General features: G+C 41.6%; 1 protein-coding gene across 1 annotated transcript in view; it reads right to left on the bottom strand.

Moving 5' to 3' along the window:
* Positions 1 to 27,287, bottom strand: part of CTTNBP2 (cortactin binding protein 2) — a 188,569-nt gene that overhangs the window by 3,806 nt on the left and 157,476 nt on the right. The window contains 6 exon segments of the mRNA XM_006122544.5: positions 10,267 to 10,368; positions 14,833 to 14,965; positions 16,210 to 16,270; positions 21,336 to 21,521; positions 23,441 to 23,646; positions 26,653 to 26,831. Coding sequence (XP_006122606.3) covers positions 10,267 to 10,368; positions 14,833 to 14,965; positions 16,210 to 16,270; positions 21,336 to 21,521; positions 23,441 to 23,646; positions 26,653 to 26,831 — 867 coding nt within the window.

The raw sequence follows: 27,287 nt of genomic DNA, 5'->3' as shown, positions 1-27,287 counted from the left end.
AATTTATCAACAAAATAATTAACAGAGCTTATGTGGTTATTATAAACCAAGTTATAATATAGCTTTGACAGCAGGGAAAAAAATCATGCTAACTCTAACATAAAACATGTAGCCAGGTGCCAATATTCATAATTTTAGCACAAATGCAGGTTTGCTTCATATTGTTATATAGCGTTCAGTGAGATCGTTCCAGCCATATGTGATATCAAATCACAGCCATATGGGGTTAAGAACTTCTTTGCTTAAATAACAAGAGTATCAATATAGTCGGTAATCTTTGTTAAAAGGAAAACACTCAAAAGTACAACCCTAAACTATGACCTACCTTCAAAACTGTAGTGGGAACTGTTCTCCAGATTCTAAATAAAAATGCAGAACATACTGTCATTTTAAATATTTAAGACAGTGGTCACCACCCAGTCGATTGGGATCTACTGGTAGATCTTGGAGCCTCTGCCAGGGGATCCTGACCGGTTTGGCCAGAAAGCTCTCAAGTGCCTGCACTTCAGTTGCCCCTCCCTCCACTGTTATGCTGCTCCTGCCCTATGCCTTGGAGCTGCCTCCCTGGGAGCCTCCTGCCTGCTGTGCAGGGTGTGGGAGGGAGAAGGGGGGGCACTGATGTCAGGGTGTCCCTCCTCCCCCCACTCCTGTACCCCACCTCCACTCAGAGAGAAGGGGATGGAGGGAGCTTGGCAATGCAAATCTCTGTCACTCTCACACACACACCCTGTTCTTCCCTCTCCTCTCCTGACCCAACACACATGTGGATTGTTGTTCCTTCCGTTACTGCTTGCAAAGTGGGTTATTTTGGGGTTTTGACTGGTCTGTGCATTTCATAACTCTCATTTCTCTAATGCTTAAATGTAATTCTTTGATTAATGAGTTCTAAAATGCCGAACCTGTCATGGCTGGAGTCGTCATCCCTGTGGGAACTGCTGCTCCTGGAAGGGGCTGGCATGTCCCTGCAGCCCCTGAGAGAGGCAGAGCAGGGGCTCTTCACACACTGTCCTTGCCTGCAGACACTGCTCCTGCAGCTCCCATTGATCAGTAACGGGGAACCGTGGCCAGTAGAAGCTGTGGGCTCAGTGTCTGTAGATGAGGGGAAGCACATGGCACCATGGAGCCATTGCTGTACATGCCAGCTGCTTTCAGGAGTGGTGTAGGGCCAGGGCAGGAGTAAGCCTGCCTTAACTCTACTGCTCCACCACCTGGAAGCCGTCTCAGTTAAACGGTACCCAGCCAGAGCCTGTATCCTGAACCCCTTTTCCAGCCCTGAACCTCCTCCTGCACCCAACCTCCTGCCCCAGATGTGAGTCCCCCTGCACCCAAACTCCTTCCCAGAGCTTGCACCCTGAAACCCCTCCTGGACCCCAAACCTGCATCCTGGGCTAAGCCTGGCGCCCCTCTCACGCTCTGAACCCCTTGGCCCAACACCAGAGCCTGCACTCCAACCCCCTAGCCCAGCCTGGTGCAAGTGAGAGAGGTTCAGGGACAAAGGGGGATGGAGTGAGCAGGGGCAGGCCTCGGAGAAGGGGTGGAGCAGGGTCAGGGCCTCAGAGACGGGGCAGGAAGGAAGTGGGGAAGGGTATTTGGGTTTGAGGTGGATCTGACATTGCACTGAAATTGAAAAAGTGATCTTGTGGTTAAAAAGGCTGGAGACCGCTGATTTAAGGCATCTGACAATGGGACAATAAAAGTCAGTAAGTGTTACAACAGACAGGTAACAAGCTAACCAATAACAGCAATAACTCCAGAGTGTATGGGATAGCCAAACAGCTGTGTTTCAAGTTAGCTTCCTTGCTCAAATCTTCATTAAAATATGTTGTTAATTTTTTGTCTCACATGCTAACTCCTCTACATACCAATACAGAAATAGGTGACTTAAATTTAAAACCTATAAAACAACAAAACAGAGAATATGTAATGATACTACAGAGCTACATTTATAATTTATTTTCTCATTAAAAGGATTGCTATTATAATATATATATTACACTGCTGTAATACAGTTTAACAGAGACTTGCAGCTAACAAATGCAAGGTCTTTTCAAAAACTAATTTCTTTTATTTATTGTTTTTAATCATGTAGGGCCAAATTCTGCCATCCTTACTCAAGCTGGGCACCAAGATATACCAGAGCCCTCACCATACGAAGTACTGGATTTCAGACTAGAATTTCCTGCATGTGCAGACTTCAGCATAAAAAGCATTCTAACTGCTCCAGGTGCTCCTACACGGGACAACCTAAGGTCTTAGAGCTGGTACTGTGGGATTCCTGGTAGTCTTGCTAAGGATCAGGGGATTTGACTGAGACATGTCAAGGCAGGCTCATGCTCTGCATCTCCCCTAACATGGCTTCTTGTACAGAGCCTGTTCCTCATCTAATAATAGGGTTGCCAGGTGTCCGGTATTCACCTGGATAGTTTGGTATTTTCACCTCCTGTCTGGTAAAAAAATTCAGAAAATACCGGACACCTAAGATGTCTGGTATTTTCTGATTTTTTTTCCCCAGCCAGGAGGTGAAAATGCTGGGCACCTGGCAACCCTACAACACACTCAGTGCCCAGCCTCCCTCCCGCACCTCCCCAACACCCTCAGCCCCCAGATCCCATGCTTACCTGGTTCCGCGAGGCCGACGGCACAAAATGGCTGCTGGCAAAAAGGCCAATGGGAATCAATGACTCCCCTGGGTCTTAGTGCTCAATCCCTCCGCTGTTCCTATCCCTGCACTCACTCTTAAAGGGGACATGCTGTTTTATTTCTATATATATATAATATTTTTTTTCTTAAGTCTTGGAGTCCTTTTTTTTGCTCAACAACTTTGGTCTGCCCTCCCCCCTTTTTTTTCCTTCAACAGAATTTTTTTTTTGGGGGGGAGGGGCAGGTGTTCGGTATTTTTGTTTCAACCATCTGGCAACCCTATCTGATGAGCTGGAGTTTAGTATTTCAAGTGCTGAGGAATCAACGCTCGGTGGGGTACCTGATTTTACTGCTGAAGGGATAGAGTGCTTTGGGGGTGATGTTGGAGTTGAAAGTTTTATTCTTTTTATATTTGAATTTAGGTTTAATAATGTAGCAATGTAAGGCAACACATTACCACATTTAATACTGTATTAAACTAAATGCTTTAGTTAAGCATATACATTTCTTTGTTCTAAAGTTTAGAGAGTTTAGTAAGCAAAGAGACAAGAGTTTTGGTATCATGTCTATGTTAATGAGACTAGAGGAATGTTGAAGGCTGAAGTCTTAATTATTTGATTTACAATGCCTTTTTGCTTTGCCCAATATGAGATACTATTATATTATGGTTTTCATTGCAATGCCTTGTTAAGATTGTTTGTGTGTGAAAGTGGTATATATGTGTCGAGATAAAGGTGCGAAGCTTATCCTCAGAGTCAGATGGCCAAGAAAGGAGGGGCGAAGTATGGATGAAGACAAACTTATCGGCGTCAAAGGGACCATCAGTGCGTACCCATGGTCAAGAAGTGATTGGACTGGCAGATTGACGGCCCTAAAGTGGAGCTGGCACCCCTAAAAGATGATTGATTACAGGGTAAGCCTTTCGAGATGTTTTGGGAACAATTGACATAAAAAAAAACACACCAGACACAGACTGACACAGCAGAATCCATAGACTTCAACAGAGAAAAGGATTATAAGAGCAGGGTGCTTTGCCATGGAACTTTGGGTTCATCTTGCCACCAACTCCAGAAGAGCATTGGATCATGACTGACAAAAAGCCCTGCTCTCCTCTGTGGTTGATTTAGCTGGCCACTAGATTGATCCAGACTCTGGACTGGTAACTATAACATCATCTGGCAGGACTGTGCATATGGTGTTTGTCTTTGTGAGTGACTGAAAAGCATATGCTACTGTTGTATTCTCAATAAATGCAGCGTACTGCCTTTTCCCCTATAAAAGATCTTGCGTGCTTTGTTGAAGCATAACAGAGATGTTGACCCATTGGATTTATGGGGAGTGTAAGGAGAACTTGCCTTTAAGTTTGCTGCTTGTATCTCAGATTTTTTTAAGCTAACCTTCAGGTTACTGGCTCATAGGTGCATGTTCCATTGTTCTGATGTTGGATTTCTGTTTTACAACTCAGTGCTGACTTTCTCTGTTCATCTGGTGCTTCTCTTATTTATCTAGGTCTCTTTCTTTAGTAAGTATGGCATCAAAAGAGGAAGAAGACCACTCCGCTCAGAGTTCTAGGATATTTATGTGCATCCTAGATTCTTGGGGAAACCATGTTCTGTGCCATGTGACTGTCCATGTGGCAGCCTGCCAGGGATGTGTCAATCTCTGGGGAAGAAGGCAGGAAGATAATCCCATACGTATGTGATGTGAGTTTGTCCACCACTGAAAACATGACAGTACCTTGGTAGGGACCATTATTATGAAGTCCATGAAATGATGGTTTGGTGGTTAAACAGACTGGAGCCAAATCTGAATATAGCAAAAGGGCCACATATGTATAGGAAGCCACGTGGCCCAAGAGGAATAATCAAGTCCTGGCTAGTGTATAGGATTGTTCACAATGAGAATTATGATGATGCTCCCTGCTTGGATCATGTCTTTTGGCAAGTAGGCCCATGCCACAATTGAGTCAATGTCAGCCCTCATGAGGGGTCTAGGATCAATTTCTCAGTGTTGATGCTGACTCTGAGGGACAAAAGAAGGTTCGACAGAATGGAAGTTGAAACTTGTGCTTTTTTTCCTGGACCCCATAGCTTAGAAGCCAATTGTTGAGATATGGAAACTTGAAGATTCCATAACATCTGATATAGACTGGTAGGACAGAAAAAACTTTGGTAAAGGCTCTGGGAGCAAGAGCTATTTGGAAGGGGAACACCCTATACTTGAAACACTAGGTGTCTGCTATGAATCTCTGGAAACATCTGCAGGCTGGATAGACATCAGTGTGAAAACGTCCATGTCCTTCATATAGAGAGCTATAAACCACATTTTTCTCTAAGGATGGAATAATCATTGCCAGTGTGGCCACACAAAACTTGAGTTTGTTAATGAAATCACCGAGATGTCAAAGATCAAGAACTGGTCTCTGCCCATCTTTCTTCTTGGGTATCCTGAAGTGGAGTAAAATCCATTCCCTGATGTTCTGTAGGAATGCATTTTTCTACTCTCTGTTGTAATAGGGAGTTCATTTCATGGGTAAGGATCCTGAAGAGGGATGGGTGGGGGCTCCTTGGAGGAGGTAGCATGACACACTCGATTGTACAGTCACAACGGATGATGTTCAACACATTTGTCCATTGTTATTGTATGCCAAGCACGGGAAAAGAGGGCTAAACAACCCTCAAAGTAGTAGGAGGGTTGTGAGGTGATAGACTCTTTGGGTCACTTCAGAAACACCTCTTTGCTGGAGGCTGTAGCTGTGACATCGAAGTCCATAAAGAGGACCCGGGAAGGTGAGACCACTGAGTTTTCTTGCATTTCCTTGGGGGCACCTCAAGACCTTTAAGGTAGAATGGGAAATCTATAGTGTTTGGTGGACGATGGAATTTGCACTTCAGGGCAAGAATGTAGATGAAGAGAGAGTATGCAGCAATTAATCTCTCTTTTGGTTAAAAATATGGGTTTAACTGAGACCTCTTCCATAGTGTTCTGTACCTCCTTTGGAGCCAAGACTCCCTATGTCTAACTATGACCACAGATCAGGTATCTTCTGCATCTGCTGCCAACTTCAGGCCTGTTCTGGCTACCAGCTTTCGTTCATCAAGAAGCACCTGAAAACAAGCCAGATCATCTTGTGGTCAGGAAGTTGCGCTTGGCTAGTAATGTCTGATAGTTCATGATCCTGAATTGAAAACTAGACAAGAGAAATACCTTTCCTCCTACAAGGTCCAAATGCTTGCCCTCATCAGCTGGTGTCAATGAAAGGTGATATTATTGGGATTGTTCAGTTGCAGCCTGGACAACTAGGGAGTTTGGAGAAGGATGTTTTTTGGCAGGTGTGGGGGCAGCTGTGCATATTTCAGGGGAACCTCCCATGACAGGACAGCGTCATTAACTGGCAATGTAATTTTGGCTGATCCCAAGGTATGGAGGTTATCAAGCAGTTTATGCCAGGTGTCCTGCACATCTTGCAGGAGAATCTGGAGTTTCCTCGTGACTCTCTGCAACAGTTCCTGAAAATGCCTGCAGTCATTCGGAGAAGGGAATGTTGCTGTTACCGTTTCATCTGCAGATGAAGAGGGAAATCTTGACAGTTCTGGTGGCACTGGCAGGACTGGATTAAAGTATTCCTATGTTCACTTGTACATTGGGTTGGTTCTCAGGAGGTAGTATTGGGATCAAGGAAAAGGTGAAAGTGGGCAGCTGTCTGGTTATCCCACACTTGGCTGACTTTGGGACCCCTCTGTCAGTGACCCTGCTAGTAGGTTTCAGCAGTGCTGCAGTAGCAGCCTGGGCAAAAAGGGCAGAGACGTTAATCTGCTACTGCAGCAGTGCTGCTGGACCCTACCAGCAGGATCTCCAACAAGAAGGTGGCAAAAGAGGCAGCTGCCATGGGGTCTGGTGACTAAAAAGGGCCCAGGGCTCCTAGCTACTGTGTCAGCCCTTTAAACTGCTGCCACAGCCTCAGGGTTCCAGTTTGCACTGCTGCAGTCCTCAGGCTCCTGGCCACCAGCCATGAAGGAGCAGGCTTCAGCAAATTGGTAATGCTACTGTAACACTCATAAAACGATGTATAACCATCTTGTTTAAAAGTGCGTCAAACTTTTCAGACACAAAGTTCTGACCCAGGACATAAGGCAATGACAAGGAACTGGAGATGTGGTCACTATAGCCAATTCTTTATTACAAGGGAGAGAAGCACCAAGTGAGCCAGGGTGCATGTCCTGATCAACGGACACTACTTTCAAATTCCACAGCTCCAAATACATGGTTTGCATATGGACCCCTCAGTACACACCATAGGGACCATCACATGACGTAGAGCCAATGGCTAAGAAAGGTTAACGGCACGGCATTGTTGGAATTGGTGAAGAGCTGCAGTGATGCCCAATCAGGTGCAGTGTCTTAAGGGAGCTCCTTACTGATTGTTATCAAGAAGACATTAACTCACATGTTCCAAGGGCAGCATTTATACTTAGCAGCGAGTTGCATGTGACTGCTAATAGGGGGCCATACTTTATCCTACTACTGTTACCCTCAAGACTTAAAAAACAAACAAACCAAAAACCTTAGTTCTGCTGGTCTTATACTATGACCCAGGAGTGAGGATCCTGCATAAATGATGGCCTTGATTTGATGGTGTTCAACCATTTTGCACTTCAGACACTGTCACACACAAATTTGGTGTAGCCAGCTACAGAAGTGTCATCCTAAAGTGTAGGATGCCTATCTGGGAAAACTTAGGCATGGCTAGGGCTCCCTGTCTTTCTTAATCACTGTTGTAATATTGCCTCTTGGGACTCTCAGAAGCCCTTATATGTCCTAGAATTATGGGAGCATAAAGGCCAGTTTCACGTATATACACTTGCCAAGCTACAATGTATGTTTCTCAGCCACAGCTGTCGATCTAAGTCAGTATCTTTACAGAAGCATGAATTTCTCCGAATGCTGATTTAATTTAACTTACCACCTACTCTTTTACATGTTCTGTACACACTTCAGGAAAAAAGGAAAATAAAGGACTGATTGCCTTGCTACTTTCCTTGCAAGTTCTCCTTGGTTCTAGTAATGCATCAAAATACTCCTGTTAACTGTCTAGGTATACACTTAGCCCTCTTTGCTGCTGTACCTGAGCACCTTACTAACACGCATTAATTTAACTCCAAACTGAGTTTCTATCCCAAAAGGGAAAGTTCCAGAAATTTCTGTTGATTTTACGTGGAAAACATTTTGAGACTCTGGTACCGAGCACCGATCAAAACCGTATAGTTAGGACAACAGAGGTAACCGTCTGCTAGATACAGAAGCATTATCCCCATTGTACAGCTGTGGTTCAGAGATACTGAGCAAAGTCAGTCCATCGGGAGTTTGTTCCTGTTAGAGGTACGTATTCAGTCCAGAACTCCTAAATCCACTGCCTCAGCAAACATACCATCCTTCTTCCTATTATAGTTCTGAAGCTTCTGGTCAGAATATACCTTTAGTGCTACCCAGAATTATATTTTAATTTTGTGACACTAGAGAGAATTCAACTTTTTCTATAAACATTGCACTGTTGGGCTTAAGTCAGAAGTTAGAAGGAGAAAGAGTAGTACATCCTATGCAGCAGAAGGTCTGGTGGTTTACCTGTAAAATTAATTCAAGGGGGCCTGCACTTTATTCCCAATCCTATCACAGATTTCTTCTATGGCCTCGTCATAGAGCAAGTCATTCATTTCAGTTTCTTCATCACTAAATGGGTGATACACCTACCTATCTTACTGTGCATTAAGTTACATTGAAATTCTAGGATGGAAGGTAACATTATACAAGTAAAGTATTATCAGAGTCTCAATGTTACTGCAGAACTCTGTATCAAAATGCTACCTATTGTATTTTTAAATATGTTTTCCCTTTATAGATTTCAAATTGACATAATTTGCAGAGAATTTATGTGATTTCTTTCTGATATCATTTTTCAGAAAAATAACTAAATATCTTGGCATTGGAAAAGATTCAAAAAAGGGCAACAAAAATTATTAGGGGTTTGGAATGGATATCATACGAAGAGAGATTTAAAAAAAAGACTTTTCAGCTTAGAAAAGAGGAGACTGAGGAGGGATATCATAGAGGTCTATAAAATCATGACAGGTATGGAGAAAGTGAATAAGGAAAAGTTATTTATTTGTTCCCATAACATAAGAACTAGAGGGGTCACCAAATAAAAATAATAGGTAGCAAGTTTAAAATAACAAAAGGAAGTATTTCTTCACACAAGGGACAGACAACCTGTGGAACTCTTTGCCAGAGGATGTTGTGAAGACCAGGACTTTAAGAGGGTTCAAGAAAGAACTAGATAAATTCATGGAGATTAGGTCCATAAATACTTATTAGCCAGGCTGGGTGGAATGGTGTCTCTACCTTCTGTCAGAGGGTGGAATCTGGTGACAGGGGAGGGATCACTTGGTGATTACCTGTTCTGTTCCCTCCCTCTGGGGTATCTGGCATTGGCCACTGTAGGCTAGATAGACCTTTGTTCTGAACCAGTATAGCCAGGGCCGGCCCGAGCCATTTGTGCGCCTCAGACCTGGGAGCGCAGCGCCACCCCCAGGAGTGCGACGCATGCACAGCTCTGCCCCTGGGTGTGCGGCACATGCACAGTGCTGCCCCCGCCCGGCCCGGCAGCCCCCTACAATGGGGCGCCCCGGGTGGTAGCCCGGTTGGCCCATACCTTGGGCCGGCTCTGAGTATAGCCATTCTTATGTTCTTATTCAACAAATATACTTGTGATCACCCAGTTATTTTCTGAAAGATAACTTTATGCCCTCCGGTAACAAAGCAGCAGGTTTTTGGCACCTGTGCTTCACATGTTCAAACTGCCCTGTACTTAATAGTCTCATTTTACATCTGGACTCTTTGTTTCCAAAAACTGGGGGCACCAAATTCAAATTTATTTATTTTTTTTGTTTTTTGCTGCTTATAAGATAATGTGCACTGAAACATACATCAAGTTCTGATGAAAAGAAGTTAATCCCCATAAAAAAAACCCGATATATGTCTCACTTGCACAGCCTCCTGAACTATAATTGGTTCCAGTTTCTCAATGTTTCCACTAGCTGGGAGCTTTCCAATCAATGTCAGCCTGATTAATTTCTAGTTAGGGAAGACAGGAGTAATCTGATTCAAACTAGTATATGCTTTGGGAATCTGTAATAAGGATGACAAAGTAAAAAGATGCAAAGGAAATTTTGACTACTTCCATTCATTTAATAACTTTATCTTGTAAGGCTACTATGAAAATGCTCAATGCTAAAAAAGTACAAATTTTCAAAAAGCTTGATGAAACTAATGGGAATATCATGCTTATCTATTATATTTACCAGTAGATGTCATCATGTAACTATGAAAACCACACATGGGCCAAACACATACCTGGTTTAATCACCAATGACTTGGCCCACAGTGATTACTAAACATTATTAACTATATCACTTTACCATTGTGTCACTAACTGACAAAGGAATTAAGGTACTTTAATCTTTCTATTTCCCATCAAGAACTCAGATTTGTAGTGAGTGCTAAAAAAATCTTCCAAATAGTTTATACACAAGTATTTTTGCACTCTTATGAAAGTAATTGTATATCCCATACCTTTTGTGACATTAATTTACTTTGGTTAGTACTGCTTGCTGAAAACGGAGGATCAACTTGAGAGCTTCTAAACATCACGAGCTCATCTTTAGAATCAGCAATCTAACAGAAAAAAAAACAGTATTTTGGAAGTCTTTTATATTTCCTTTTGAAGATTCTTGGGTCTATTCTTTATCCATGTTTTCCTTTGCATGGGAGATTATGGGAACTGTGTATAAACTTCAAGAGAAGGAGTAATAAATCCCAACTGTATGCAAGGAAAAAAAAGGGGGGGGGGAGCACATTCAAGTTTACAGAATCATTGGAATGCAGAACTGTGAAGGACCTCCAAAAATCCATTAGTCCATTCCCCACATTGTCAACTGAGGCAGGGCCAGGTATACTCAGACCATCCCTGAGAGGTGTTTGTCTAATCTGGTCTTAAAAACCTAAAGATTCTATAACATCCCTTGATACCCTATTCAGTACTTAATGTCTTTGTATTTAGAAAGCTATCCTAGAATCTAAACTAATTTTCCCTTCCTGCAGATTGAGTTTGTTTTATCTTCACTGAATATAGACAAAAATTGTTGATCATCCTCTTTACAATAGCCCTTTAACATATTTTCATATTTATCAGATTTCTACTCAGTCCTCTTCTCTCATGATGAAACATGCCCAGTTTTTTCACTTTTCCTCACAGGTCAGTCTTCTAAACTTTTTATCAGTTTTATTGCTTTCCTTTGGATTCTCTTGTTTGTCCACATCCTTCTTAAAGTGTAACTCTCAAAAACAGACATCAAACTCTAGAAGACGCCTCATCAACACTGAGTAGAGGAAAATTACCAATCATATCTCACATACAATCCTTGTGTTTTAACTGCATCACATTGTAGACTCAGATTCAATTTGAAATACCACTATAAACCCCAGATCCTTTTCAGCAGTACTACTGCCTAGCTAGTTATTCCCAATTTTGTAGCTGTGCTACATTGGTCATTTTTTTAGTTTTATACTTCCTTAGTGTAATAATTATAACTTCTCTTTATTCAATTTCACATTAATTTCAGGCCAATTCTCCAGTTCATCAAGGTCATTTTGAATTCTATCCTCCAAAGTGCTTGCAATTTCTTCCATCTTGGTGTCATCTGCAAATTTTATAAGCATTTTTTCTGTTGCATCATCCAAACCATTAATGGAAATGATAAACGGTACCCAAGAGACCCTTATGAGATCCCACTAGATATATCCTCCCTCTGACAGTGAACCAGAACTATTCCACATACAGTTTTTCAACGGTTTATGCCCTACTTTATAGTAATTTAATCTAGATATTTCTCTGGTATGCTTATGAGATCATGTAGTATTGTCAAAAGGCTACTTAATTCAAAATAAATCATGTCTACAACTTTTCCCCTATCTACTACCCAGTAACCTTTTCAAAGAAGGAAATTAGTTTGGTTCAGCATTATTTGTTCTTTGACATATCCATACTGGCTATTATGTACATCAAATGTTCCCTTTAATCTTCTCCATCCATGAGCAGAATACATTTTTATGAGCACTGAGGCACACGTGAATGTTCACCACCAGTAGATACAAAAATCCTCTCCTAATCAGCTGGGCAGCACCTGAATTTCTTCTGAGAGGCTGCACTAGCACACAGATAGGGAACACTGTTTATCACCCTATTATATTCTAGATTCTTACAAACTGATTTTGTATTTGTGCCAGTATCTTTCTAGTTATTGCAGTTAGGCTGACTGGTCTATAATTCCCTGTATACCCTTTGTTCCCCTTTTTAAAGATTGGTAAACATATATATTGCATTCTTCTAGTCCTCGAGGACCGTAGTCACCAACCAGTCGATCACGATTGACCAGTCGATTGCGAGGCCTCAACCAGTTGATCGTGAGGCATCAGGCTCCCCCCATTTCCCCCCAACCCCCGAGAATCCCCACTACCTACCTCCAGCTACAATGGAGGTAGTTCCAGCTTCCCACGGGGTGGACGGAAGTCCTGAAGCTTCGCGCCACTTCCGGGGGTTCCGGAAGTGCGCTGGCTATTCCCCTCCTACAGGTCTGTGGCGTGCTGGGTGCGCTGCGGGAAGGGGCATTGGCCCCGGAGGAGGAGCATGGCAGCTTTTCTGTGCCACAGGAGGGGTGGGTTGGCCCCGGGTACCCACCCACAGAACTCTGTCCCCACTGGCACCCTGTCCCCTGCCGAAGCACCCACTAGCACCCTTCTCTAGTACTATGTCCCCTACTCCCACCAACACAGTTGAGGCCACATTAGTGAAGCTTGGGGGTGTGGGGGGGTTGGAGGAGGGTTTTTTTGCATCTCACTTGTGTGGCCCCAACTGACTTTTCTGTGGGTCAGTGACCCCTGACTCAAAACAGGTTCCCCGCACTTCTCAGAAATAAAGACACTGCAGAAACTTTTTGTGTTTGACATAGTATTTCATTTAAAAATGAATCCTGGCCAACAAATCCCCAATTGGGGCCAAGCCCCCATCTGGCCACAGAATCATAACACTCCTGCACTCCCTTTTCCCCCTAAATCTGAGCCTATCATACACTGGAACCCCCTGCCCTGAGCCCTTCACATACCCAACCCAAATTTCTGAACCCTCATATCCAGAAGTGAGTGGCTTGCTTAGTACCCTAACCCTACATTTGACCCCAACACTGCCTGGCCTGGAGCCCCCTCTCCGAGCCAGTGTCGCCTTATCCACCTCCTCCTGCATCAAGATTTCCTCCCAGAGCTTGCACCTCTCATCCCTTCCCTCACCCAAATCCCTCATTCGCACCCCAGAGCCTACACATCCTGTCTCAACCCAGTGAGAGTACGGCTAGGCTGCAGGAGTTTTTCAGGATTCTGGAGATATCCCAGAAAAACTCTTCTGCATCCAGGGATGCATTTGTTCTTCCGCTTCTTTTAGTGGAAGAGCAAACATGATCTTTCGGTCACCCCTATATTCCTCTTTCCATAAGTAATAAGAGGGCTTCCAAAAGAAGGGGTTTTTCTGACATTTGGTCCAGTCTAGACAGGCCGAATGTTGGAAAAACCTCTTTCTACAGAAGAATTGGGGAAAAAAAGCAGCAGTATAAGGGTTAGGGAGAGCAAGTGATGGAGAACAGAGAGGGTGGGGCTTCAAGGAAGGGGCGGGGTCTTGGGGGAAGAATGGAGCAGTAGATCTTGGCTTGTTCTGTCATTTAAAAAGTGATCTTTGGTGTAAAAAGGTTGGAGACCACTGCTCTTGGACCTCACTCATCCTTCATGATTTCTTGAATGCTATTTATGGTTCCAAGATTGCTTCAGTCCTCGTACCCTAAGTTTCATCAGGCCCTGCCAACTTTAATGCATCTAATTTAAATACTTTTGTATTTAAATACTTTTCATCTTGTCCTTCCCTATTCTAGCTAGGAAAAAAAGTATCAATGACATCAGCTTTTGAAGATGTTAAACCCTGCCTACACAACTGTTTAAAAATGTTAGTTGACGTATTAATACGAGGGTAGTATGCAAGACATGACTGATATTATTTCCTCTACTCAGTGTTGGTGAGGCTTCAGCTAGTCTTCTGTCTGATTTTGAGTGTTACACTATTAAGAAGGGTATGGACAAACGAGAAAATCCAAAGGAGAGCCATAAAATTGATAAAAAGGGATTTGCTGGTGCAGCTTCAGTGCATCTGGCTCATAGTATAAGGCTGGTAAAAGCTAATTTCACAGGGAATTAAATAAAACAGGTTTATAAAGCTTCCCACCACAACTATTTCTTGATTAAAAGTTTGTTGGTATCCAAGATCACACAGAGTGTACAATAAAACAAAATTTCTGAAAAGGTTTAAACAACATGGGGATTATTTAGGGAGATCCTTGGGGTATAATTATTAATTAGGAATAATGGGATTATGGTAAGCACTGCACAATGTGCATCAGAAAAACTTTGTATTGCTATTAGGCAATGAAATTGACTCCCAATGGAAGTAGTAAAAATACAACTGATTCAATCACTTAAAACTAGGCTGGCAAAAGCAATAGAAAATATTATGTCGATAACAACAATATATTCAAGCAGAGTATCTGATAGAACTTTAAGTTCTCTAACATGTATGAATCAATACATTTTAGCATTCTGAGTGCATGATATGATATTTAAGAATTAACTTTTTTTTAAAATAAAGCAAATCATGATGAAATCAATCACAGATATATTACTATATTTTTGCACATCTCCAGTTAATAAAAATTATTTTAAAATCTGAAATCTATCAGGCAGTGTCTACACTGGAACGCTATTTTGGGATACCGGAGTATCCCAAAATAGCTATCCCATATCTGCACAGCAAGCCCATTATTTTGGGCTCGCTATTCCAATGTCCCTGTAAACCTCATTCCATAAGGAGTAAGGGATGTTTCGGAACAGTTGGTTATTTCAAAATTAGATCGAAATAAGATATACAATCTGCATAACTTAAATTGCATATCTTATTTCGAACTACGGTGCAGTGTAGATGTGGACTTATGGATTAAACAAATTCATGTGATTAATATGCATACTATTTAAACCCCAAATGTTTACCTTGCTTATATCAGACTCTGATTTGCTGGAACACAAACTTTGAAGTTCTTGAACAAGATCTACTTCATCATCAGAACCAAGGGACAGCCTTTGCTCCTGATTTAATACTTTTAGCTGCTCATTCTCTGAAGAGCTATGAATACAAAATCAGGGACAGGACAATTGAAAGTGGACTATTACATAATTAATATATTTACACTTATACTTTCTCTTGGGGCACTGGGACACCTTCTCCTCCTTTTACAAAGATTTTGTAACTACACTGTCATCTCAGTAACTCCCCTACTGTAGGATGTACCAACAGAGGGAACAGGAATAGCATCCCGTTTAGGCAACTGTAGCAGTCAGTCTTTAATTCTGTTGCTTCGTAATAGACCCTCTTTTACACAATTTAATCTGCTCTCTCCATTGTTTCAACAAAGAATGCTTGCATGACAAGTATAAATACCAGTCAGCAGCAGAGTGCTTCTCTTTCTTTTGACTACACCAATTCAATGTTGCAGCTATCCTCCACATTCTTTTTGGAGCCATTTCCAACTACTTCAATTAAAAGGAGCTAATTCTAGAAGCACAAAGGATTCTGTGCTCTACAAAGCTATGAATTTCAGATCTGCAGTGGTTTCTCACACATGGTAGCACAAAATGCAGTCCCCTTGAACATTTTGCTCATTAGCTACATGAAGATATTCCATATCATTTAGACTGAAGTGCACATATTATACAAACTTCAGATTTCCATTCAGTAGACTGAAATAACCAGACAGTTTCTTTGTACATCTATGGATGAAAAGACAACCTGCTTTTTATAAGCCACAGTAAGAAGAGCTTGATATAGTATTCTCCAAGTCCTAGAAAATTCTAATAACTCAAAGGAACATAATCTGTGAAAAGGATTAAGGTACTGAAATAGGTTCTAAATTATAATTAAAAGCCTCGTACCTTTTTTCCCCCAAAAAATTAAAATTAAAAAGCCTACTTCAGTTCTGAAATCAAACACAGACAAACTAAACAAACTCTTCACTTACAACAGTGAACTGATTTTGACACAGTAGTATCTGTACTAGGGATATAAAATTCCATGTTATTGCTGAACCAGTTAAACATGAAATTTACTGTGACCCACCCAGACCTGCTGGGGACAAGAGCAGTTCCAGACACCCAGAGCAGTTCCTGTCTGCAGCGGGCCCCACAGGGCTAGAGAAGCCTCCTGCCCACAGTGAATGGGGAACTGCTTCAGCCTCCCCCGCCCATGTTAACCAGAACCGGTAACCATCACCTGTTAAGAGTGATTGACAGTTACCAGTTAGGTGGTTAACCTTGCACATCCCTAATCTGTAGTCTTTACTAAATGCTACAATTAAAAAAAAAGCAACTTACTTTTTGCTAAGAGAAGCCTTTTTGTTGCAATTTTGTTGCAACATGTTCTTTGTTTTCATACCTGTGCAAGAGGGAAAAAGTTAAACTTTTTAGTATGCAGAATAATTCTATTGTTTTCTTCATTATAAGGTGTACTAAATAGCAAAACACATTCCTATTGGCTGTTCATCAGAGCACAGCACTCCCCCTGCATCTTGCCAAGGTAATCAAGGCCCTCTGGCACTATTACAGTGCCACAAGGGGACCTGAGTGGGGGCCAGGATCTGCCCACTTTCTTAAGCAGGACCCTAGGCATAGCATAGACTACTGGCACAAGTTCTGGTCCTCACAAGTAGAAGGAAACCAACCAAATCATCATTACTTTTTATCATAGCGAACATTTGAACTGAGAGGCTATTAAAACGAAATCCACTGTCCCACTGTGTCTCCATTTCCCTCCAAATGTCAGCTCTTAATATACATCATCAAGAGTCCAAAATAATCTTTAGATACAATTATAATAAAAAATACCATATCATATGATCATAGAACTGGAAGGAACTTCAAGAGGTCATCACGTCCAGTCCCCTGCACTCTTGGTAGCACCAAGCACTGTCTAGATCATCCCTGACAAGTGTTTGTCTAATCTGCTCTTAAAAACTTCCAATGACAGAGATTCCACAGTCTCCCTGGGCAATTTATTTCTGTGCTTAGGAAGTTTATCCTAATATCTAACCTAAACCTCATTGTTATAGACTAAGCCCATTGCTTTTTGTCCTATCATCAGGAGTTAAGGAGACTAGTTTTTCTCCTTCCTCCTTATAATAACCTTTAAAATACTTGAAAGAGATTATCATGTCCCCTCTCAGTCTTCTCTTTTCCAGACTAAACAAACTCAATTCTTTAAATCTTCCCTCATAGGTCATGTTTTCTAGACCTTTAATTATTTTTGTTCTTCTTTGGATCTTCTCCAATTTGTACACATCTTTCTTGAAATGTGGCTCCCAGAACTGGACACGATATTTCATTTGAGACCTAATCAGTGCAGAGTAGAGCGGAATTACTTCTGATGTTTTGCTTAGAACACTCCTGTTAATAATGTTTGCTTTTTTTTCTTTTGCAAGGGTCACACTGTTGACTCATATTTAGCTTGTGGTCCATAATGGTTCCTAATAGGGATAGAAGTGACTAGTCGACTAGCTGATAAGCACATGCTTATCAGGCTGTCGAATAATGACTTGACTAGTCACTTCTCCCCCCCCCCCCCCTTGCTGCTTCTATCAGGCAGCTTCTAATACATTTAAAAAGCAGAAGTGCAGTGGGGGGCGGGGACACCGAGCGCAAGCTCGGAATCAGCTGTCCCGGCTCACACTAGGTCTCAAGACGCTGTGCCTCTGCTTTTTTAATGTATTAAGAGCTGCCAGCTGTTAATGCATTTAAAAAGCAGAGGAACATTGTCCGCGATGGGGCAGAAGCTGAGAAGCAGCTGATTCCTGGCTCATGCCCTTTTCTCCTCACTATGCCTCTGCCTTTTAAATGTATTAAGAGCCACCACACCTTAGCATTGTCCCAGCTAGGTTGTATTTCCCTAGTTTTTTTAATAAGATGGTCATGCAAGACCCTGAGTGGTGTTCACATCAACTCTCAGAAACAAACTCGGATTAGATCTGGTCAGAGCTCAAATGGCAGACTATCAAGCAAGCTTAGTCTGCTCCAGGAAACAGCAGTGGCAATTCAGAAAAAGCACTTTTGTCCCTGAGTCAATACTGAACAAACCATTATCTTAACATAATGTTTGGGGTACTGTGCTACTGAGCTGGCCATTTCTTTTATTTAAGACATACTAAGGTCAGGCCTCTTACTTGTGAACATTAAAAATAGCATGGTACTTGTTACCAATGTAAAAATGTTATCCATAACAGGTTATTTAAATTACACCTTCCAAAAATTCATTCTGCCTGACAATTCAAATCCTCCCTGTAGTTTCAGCTGAATAGGGCATTTTATAGTTTTATTTCTGAGTTAGTTTATAATCTTTCTAGGTGCTGCTTTTTAAATATTTTTTTTCAAATACAACAAATGTATCAAAATAGCAGATTCACCATAATGCAAGAAGTAAATGGAGTGAGATAAAGGGAGAGGCGGGGAAGTTGCACATCTATTTTCAAGGTTCACATTAAATCAAAGACCTCTAAAAAGTCAGCCAAATTGCTTTGAATTTTTCAGACATACCTTTTCTGCACAATGCCTGTTGTTTGAGTCAGGCATCAATATTTGGCAGAAATTCACTTTTCCATTTTTGCAGTATTTTTTTTTTTAGCAGCATAAGCTGCTTGTTAGATGCATGCTATATTGTTATCAGGTAATCTCCGCTCCAGTATCAAAAAATGAAACTTAAGGAGGAGGATACAATCTTAGTATTCAATATCAAACTGGTCCTTTGATTCCATCCCTCCCCCCCACTAGAAATGTTTGATACAGGGACATTCCCAAAACATCAGCTAATGTGACATCAAGGCAGTTATATTTCTAATAGCGGTCAGCATTTATGAAGTCCATCATCATTAGCCTGTGTGTGAACCACTGCATCTGAAAAAGTATTTTCTGGTGAATAAGCCATAGTTTCAAGTTTATAGTTGCTTTTTTAACATTAGATACAATTGCATTCCAGTGAGCCTGAGATAACTGCGTATCTAAATCACTAATAACCCAAGCAACTCTCAAAATACCAATCTTTGACAGAATTTTTTGGGCCTGAAACTCATAAATGGATATCTCTGGCTTAGAAATTCCAGGGAGTTTCCTCCAAAATAATGTACATTTTGGACTTTCTGTTGCTCCCAATACATCCAGTCCAAATACATTTACAAGTAAATGCTTTAATTAGAGATATTTTAATGCTGCAGATCAGGGCAAGCCAAACTGTTGCTGAAGATGTATAAATGTTTTACATTTATTATTATCAATTAGCTGCAACACCATCATAATTCCTCTGTCCATCCAATTCCTCCAGAGCAAGGTTCTGCCACCAATTTTAAAGATAGGATTGTTCCATAGGACCATCTCTCCATGGAAAAATGGATGGAAGCTGAACTTTCGGGACAAATGTGACCAAGCTGTGTGGTAATATATATTATATAGCTACGTACCACACATATACTAAAACAATTTCAACAGATTTATTCAAACTATATTTAGCTGAAGTAGGAGTCAATGAAGATGCCTTGTATAACTTCTTTAGCAGACTGCCTTTGTCACAGCTCTCTGAGTTCTCTCTAGAAATTCTGGAATGACTTAGACTATGGAAGAAATGACAAATGGAAAGAATCCTGACAGAGATAAGTTCCCAACTGAATTTTTACAGGCTCTAAAACTTTAACACCTACATTATTGAGAACAAGAATGAGCAAACTCTCCTGTCTACACAATAAAGATGTTGGACTATATAGTAATTACTGTTGCCTTTTGCTTATGTCTGTATGCCAACAGTTTGCCAGCTCTCTTGCCTGATTCCCAGTAGTTTTGCTTCAAACAGAATAAAGCAAAATCAGCCTTTTGGGACAGAAATGTATTGATGTCAATTCTGGGTTCCCTTCATTTCTTTTTTTTATAGGTGACATGAGAGATGATATGACCTCTGATGAAAGCTTTAAAGGTTTCCCAAAGTGTGATAGCTGATGAAGAGGTGGGGCATTTGTTTTTTGTATTTTTTTTAAATCAAACAGTGGAATGATATTTAATCTCCACATTTTAGATAGGGGTGCATGCCAGTAGGGGGGCCTAATAGACAAATGTAAGGGAGCAGTGTCAGCCATAATAATAACATAAAAAAGCCACAATCAGTGACTGAACTGATCAAGTCTTCTGACACTAAGAAATAGTTCAATTGTGACTACGTTGAATGAGCTGCAGAAACCCCCCCTCACAAAAAATTATAATCCCACATATCATATAAACCTGAATCAGCCATACATGTATGATACCTGACAAGTAATCATGTTTTTACATGGAGATGAAGCAGATTTATCAAGGATTGGGTCTACAATTTTGTTGAAGTCTCCATTTCTAATAACAGGATGGTGGTGACCCATGTAATTTATACTCTTAAAATAATTGTGAAAAAAATGTAATTACCCAGGGTTGGCCTGTAAAAATTGGCAAACAACTTGTGGTCAGAATATTTACATTCAACATTTTAAGTATTAGTAATTCACTTTAAAATTAAAATATCTAGAAATTGAGAACTCTACCAAATCTTTCTTCAGTTTATAAGCGGCAAGTTCTTTCAGATGCATCTCCTCAAGGATGGCATTAAGGACTGAATTTTTTTTCTATTAATAGAGTTATTAAAACCCTTTATATACCATGTGACATCATTGTTAAAATATACTGGATAAAATAATAGCATATGGCTTTGAGAATAAATGAGAAATTGCAAGTTTTCCTGAGTAGCATATAGTTCTTTCATATCTAAGCAGCAAATGTTATATAACCCAGGAGTAGGTTGTTGCTTCCCAATACATATTCTACAGGAATGAGAAGGAAATTCCCAGCTTGGGAGAGTAACAGGAGAGGTCAGAAAGGGAAATTAAATTTAAAAAAAAAGAGAGAGCGAGACAGACAGAGAGAAACACATTAGTTCCAAGAAATCCAGAGACAATCTGTTTAAACTGCCCAAAAATATACATTTGACATCCAAAGGGGGCAACTAGATCAGGCACAAACCTTGGAGATAATCATAGCCCTTGAAGCCCCAAGCATTACAATTATAATAATTATCTAATACCAATAGAACCTTGATACATTGTTCGACAAAGAAGCACCATTTCAGTGGTGGGCAACCTGTCGCCAATGAAGGTTCTATGTTTGGCCAGCAAGACATTTTGTTTACTGTTGCATATGCTGATTGCACACAACATTGACTAAGAGAGCCATGTTCTACATCCAATACACTGCTATGGATCAATCAGCACACCCTGCAAAACATAGATACACAAAGCACAGTTAGCAAAACCATCCTATCATAGAAGACCGTCTTAGTTTTGCAAATCTTGAAATTGACTAAGATGAAGGAGGGCTACTCACTAGCCTAGGTTGCCCATTGCTGGAGTAATGTATTTCTTATAACCCAAAATAACAAGCTTTACCTTCCGTATTAACCTCCTGCTTAGTCCATGGCTGGGAAGATGCATGACTTGACTTCTTACGAGGACTGGTGCTTACTTTTCTCCATGAAGCATTTTCTCCTCTTTTTTTATTATAATTTTTGTAGCTTGAAACCACAGACAAGGGGAAATTTCCTCCCTTAAAGTCTGCTATATATCTATCCAAATCTGAAACAATATTAATGCACATTTTAATGAAAAGTCGACAATGCATTGTAGCCACAGTACTAATGTACAATACAGGCAGTCCCCGACTTACGCGGATCCGACTTATGTCGGATCCGCAGTTACGAACGGGGCTGCCCCAGAGTACACGGACTGCGGGACCTTGCGGTCCTGCCGCCCGTGTACTCTGGGTCTTTCTCTGCGTCTCCCTGATCTGCAGACCAGGAAGACGCAGAGCAAAGCCACGGAGGGGCTCGGGCAGCCCAGGGGCGCCTGGGCTGCCCGAGCCCCCCCCCCCTCCCCCCTCCCCGCGGCTTTGCAAAGCCGCGGGGAAGCCGGCAGCAGAGCAGTCCAGGCGCGCCTGGGCTGCCTCGCTGCCCGAGCCCCCCCGCAGCTTTGCAAAGCCGTGGGGGGGCTCGGGCAGTGAGGCAGCCCAGGCGCGCCTGGACTGCTCCGCTGCCGGCTTCCCCGCGGCTTTGCAAAGCTGCAGGGGGGCTCGGGCAGCGAGGCAGCCCAGGCGCGCCTGGACTGCTCCGCTGCCGGCTTCCCTGCGGCTTTGCAAAGCCGCGGGGGAAGCCGGCAGCGGGACAGCCCAGACGCCCCGCAGCTGTCCCGCTGCTGGTGTCCTCAGAGGCTTTGCTCCCCGTCTCCCTGGTCTGCTGGTCTCCAGCAGACCAGGGAGACGGGGAGCAAAGCTGCGGAGGACCCAGGCGGTGGGACCGCGGTGCGTCTCGGTCCGCCGCCCATGTCTTCCTGGTCTGCTGGGGTCGGGGGGGGGGGGGCGCAGCTAGTACGCCCCCCCCCCCCCACCAGCAGACTGGGCTTTTCTCCGGACGCCTGTGGCAGAGCAGCTGAGGTGCTGCGGTTGGTCCCGCAGCGCCGCTCTGGGCGCTACTGGTCCAACCCAGCAGCACCCCAGCTGCTCTGGTCCTGATTCAGCCGCTGCTGGTCAGTTTCATCAGCGGCTGAATCAGGACGCCTGGGGCAGAGCAGATGGGGTGCTGCTGAGTTGGTCCAGTAGTGCCAAGGAGCGGCGCTACTTGGGCAACCCAGCAGCACCCCAGCTGCTCTGCCCCAGGCGTCCTGATTTAGCCGCTACTGAAACTGACCAGCGCTGACTACAGGAAGCCCGAGGCAGAGTTGCTCTGTCCCGGGCTTCCTGGAATCAGCTGCTGATCAGTTTCAGCAGCAGCTGACTTGGGGACGCTTGGGGTTCTTAAGTTGATTCTGTATGTAAGTCAGAACTGGCGGTCAGTTTCAGCAGCGGCTGAATCTGGACGCCAGTTCCGACTTACATAGAGATTCAACTTAAGAACAAACCTACAGTCCCTATCTTGTACATAACCCGGGGACTGCCTGTAGTGATAGAAATGTAGCCGTGTTAGTCTGGTGTAGCTGAAACAAAAAACAGTACTATGTAGCACTTTAAAGACTAACAGGATGGTTTATTAGGTGATGAGCTTTCATGGGCCAGACCCACTTCCTCAGATCAAATAGTGGAAGAAAATTGTCACAACCCTATATAACAAAGGATACAATTTTAAAAAATGAACATTTTTTTAATTGTATCATTTGGTATATATGGTTGTGACAATTTTCTTCCACTATTTGATTTGAGGAAGTGGGTCTGGCCCACGGAAGCTCATCACCTAATTTACTAATGTACAGTTAGCAAACAACTAACCTCTAGGATTTCTCATTACTATTTTGTTCAACAGGATCAAACTCTATTAATCACAAGACTTTTTTATCAGACCTGTGAAATTACTATGTTAAGCACTGACCTCATTTGTCAAGTGCTTTGAGATGTACTGATGAAAAGTTTTGCATGATGGATAGTTATAGGTGCTACCTGAATTTATTTTAAAAAAATTAATATTAATCCTGTTTAAGAACCTCCAGTATAGCTTGTTCACGGTTACCTGTTCGTGGAAAAGGACAGCCATGCAGGACAGCTTTGTTTAGCAAGATACTGAGAGCTGCTTTAACCAAAGCCTGTTGGCCTTGGCTAGGATTTTTTTTAGCTGCTGTTTGTCCCCGTGCAGATGGTCTCTTCACAGAAGCTCTGGAGAGTATTGCTTCTTGAACTCTGGGAGCAATGACAGTGTTCCACAATTTGGACAGCCACCTTGACGCATAAAGAAAACTTTAGCATCAGAACAAGTTATCAAACATGTTTTACACCTTTTATTTGTTGAAGGATGACCTTCAACAAATAGGATAGGAAAATGATTTTGTGCCTTTTTTTGTTTGTTTTAATATTAGTAACTGACATCCTTGGTTACCATGAATTAAAGAGAAAGTGGTTTTATTCAAAATGCTTGCATTTTTTGATTTTGTCAACAATTTAACTGAATACTTGGTTTCCAGTAACATTTGATATCCTCCTTCCTTCATTTGAGATCTAAAATGCCCTTGCTTCCCCCAGGGGAGGGGAATGATGCCCAAAAGAAGATCCTCTTCCAATATTGATTGCATAAAGGAGGGACTTTCTCTACCTCCCCATCGCTAGTCTGAAGATGGGGGAGGATTTCAAGAGTGGCAACATTCTGGTTATATTTTTGCCTTCCTCACACTACTGTAGAGGCATGTCTAGGTTAAAGGAGAAGAAATGGGAAATGATATCAAGAGATAACATAGGAATGCTGTTTGTTGCAATCTTCAGCTCCTGTATAGTGCAGATAAAAACTACACAATGTCAGTGTCCATAGGTAAATGAGACGTGGGAATTTGCTGGTGAACTTGGGCCTATAAAGCAAAGAGGTGTGTGAAGTCTTTGTGGATGCAGGCTACCCCTTGACATCCTGTACCCTTATCCCTGTATGGCGGAAGGGTGACAGGACACAGAAGTGAGCAGCACATTAGGGGTAGGCTGAAGACTGTCTATCTTGGTTAGTTATATTTACAAATATACAAGCCTTGCAAATCTACACTTCCCCAGTTAATTATAAAGTTTGTGAGAAGTGGTAGGCATATAATGTCCTCCACATGGTTAAATAAATTAATTTGCCTCTGGCTGCCTTGTGTCTGTCTTAATTCCAGCATGTCCTACTCAAGCTCTCAAAATACATGAGATTCTGTTAATTCCTACAATATTAACAAACAGTAGCCCTGAATCTACAGATATTTCTAAGGTATAAAACGGGGGGAGAAAAAGAGAGCTAACATCCTTTCACACCCGCTTTATATATCAAAATAAAACAAAAAACTCACTTTGGAAGATCACACATAATTCTTAAGACCAAGAATAATAGAAATACAAGGGCAACAGAAAAATAGCAAGAGTCATGGAACTGGAGTCTTCTTAATTTACTTGTTCTGCGTGCTTGTCTACACTTAAACTGCTATGCCACTGCAGCTGTGCCACAGAAGCACCTCAGTATAGACTGGTACCTAGCTGACAAATGTATTCTTCCATCTAATGCTGTCTAGGTAGGGACTTCTGTAGGCTTGCCTACATCACACAGCAGTGTGGATTTTTCACTCCCCTGTGAAATGTGGTTAAACTGACCTAATTTTCTACTGTAGACCAGGCCTGATTTGTTACTTTCAAAAGAAAAGGTATAACAAAATTCTAGCTGCAAAAACTGCTGTCACTGATGTCCTACTGAGCACATTGTTCAGTCAGATAGGCTGAAATAATAGCACACGGTGAGCCATCAATGAAAACTAATTATCATTATTTAAATGACAAGGCTACTAATTACCACACTGCCAAGCAAGACATATTCAACCCACGAAAGCTCATGAAACCATCTACATATTCTGTTAGTCTTTAAGGTGCTGCTAGACTATTCATTGTTTTTTAAAAGCTTCAGTGGGGTAACCAGTTAGTATGTAAAAGGAAAAACAACAAATAATCTAGTAGCACCTTAAAGACTAACAAAACATGTAGATGGCATCATGAGCTTCTTCAGATGAAATATTCTTCAGATATATATTTCTGTTAGCCTCTAAGGTGCCAAAGGACCACTCACAGTTTTAAAGTTAGTAAAGACTAACACAGTTACCCCTGCGTCATTATAGCTATGTTTATTTTTACTTTTTATTCCCTGACAAAAACTACATTAAAATGTAATCTTGGTTGAGAGAACATATCCAAAAGCTAAGGGTAAAAAACAACATTACAGCAATGCTGTCATTATTCAAAAACTACATATTATAAGTTTAGTCAATTCAGAGTTAAGGCTGCACTTAAAATGAATCCAAACACATTATGGTTGGAAATTTATAGTTAAGGTACTCCAGCAACTTTAACTCTGCCTGTTGTGATGCCCTGCAATAACAACATGGTTAAGACTCAGGCATTTCAGTGTTTATGGGCCCAGATTAGATTAAACTAATTGTTAGAGAGACAGATTTTTTGTCAATATTCCCCCTGCCCAATGGCATAATTGATTGAGTAGCCAATAACCACCACTGAGCTTCAAGCCAATTGCAAATCCACATTTGGATACTGATGGACTGGATATTTTGGGGAAAGGCCAAGTGGTGATTGGGGGCATCTCTGGGATAGAAGAGAATGGAAGGGGGGGAAAGTAAATAATTTTTGGAGGTAATGACAGAGTGCCAGGAAGAGTCAGACAGCTGCTTGAGCTAAGCAGAGGAGACTGAAACCAGGCAGGAACTGGAGGAGAAAACAGTCAGGGACTTATTGTGGTGTTGAGGAGTGTAGGAAAGCAGGCTGGACAATATGTGCTAGAAGGAGTTTTGTATGACTATGCTAAGTAGCTGGACTAGTGTACAAAATAAATCATTGATGATAGCAATGCAGAGTGTTTTAGACTGACAGCCATGAATCACAAATATTTTAGATATTTCCCTATTTTTGTATTGTAATCATGTTTTCAAAAGAGTTGGAACATGGGGTCTTTTGAGAAGTAGAGCATATTCATTTAGCACACTAAAAATATGACATTTTCAGAAGAAAAAGGAAACTTTGTATGCTTTCTGCACAATTTTATTGGCTGTTACATTTCTAGGGATGCACACAATCGTTTTAATAACTGCAACTAAAAGACGATACTTCTATTTTCAAGATAAAAAAATATCTTATAAGATTTGGGAAATGATCATAACATTTTTAATACCTCACTGTATCTTAACACTGGTAGTCAGGGAATATAAATCTTACTTCACTGTGACTTGGTTATTCCCAGGTTCCACTGGACAAGAGAAGAAATGTTTTGGTCCTATGAGTGCTTCAGGGGCACCTAAACGGGATAAGCAGGAGTTCAGCTGGTGCCAAATGGCAAGGATCCAGTCTGTGGTTTTGCATACTGGATCACATGGAGGAGGCACTTTGCCTCTAAACTATAAAGACAGAAAAGACGAAGGGTTTGACATAAGTTCAGACTTATAAGGAAAGGGGTTGGCACTTTGACATGTTGCCCATTGTGAAAATCAAATACAAGTAAAAAACATTTAATAAACAAATCTCATCTAAATAATCAGGAAAAGACAGATTAAGATGACCAAATTTTCATCAAGTACCAAACTTCTGCATTAACTCTTATTGCCTTAAACATATAGTAAACACATTTTCATAGAAAGCAGAGCTCAAATAATTTTGTGAAAGTACTTGTATATCAAAGAAACAAAGCTTCAGTGACCTAGAATGTGCAAGTTACAAGTACCATCACATACACATGTGAAAGAAGAAACAAAGCACAATGATATAAATAATAAAAAGCTTGTGTTCCTACAAAGAATAACTTACAGAGAATTGATACCACTGTTTAGTAACCTCACTTTGGGGCTTACACAAAT

This window comes from Pelodiscus sinensis, chromosome 1 (genome assembly GCF_052426305.1).
Source record: "Pelodiscus sinensis isolate ZL-2025 chromosome 1, ASM5242630v1, whole genome shotgun sequence".
Lineage (NCBI taxonomy): Eukaryota > Metazoa > Chordata > Testudines > Trionychidae > Pelodiscus > Pelodiscus sinensis.
This window is presented reverse-complemented; position numbering and strand designations above follow the sequence as displayed.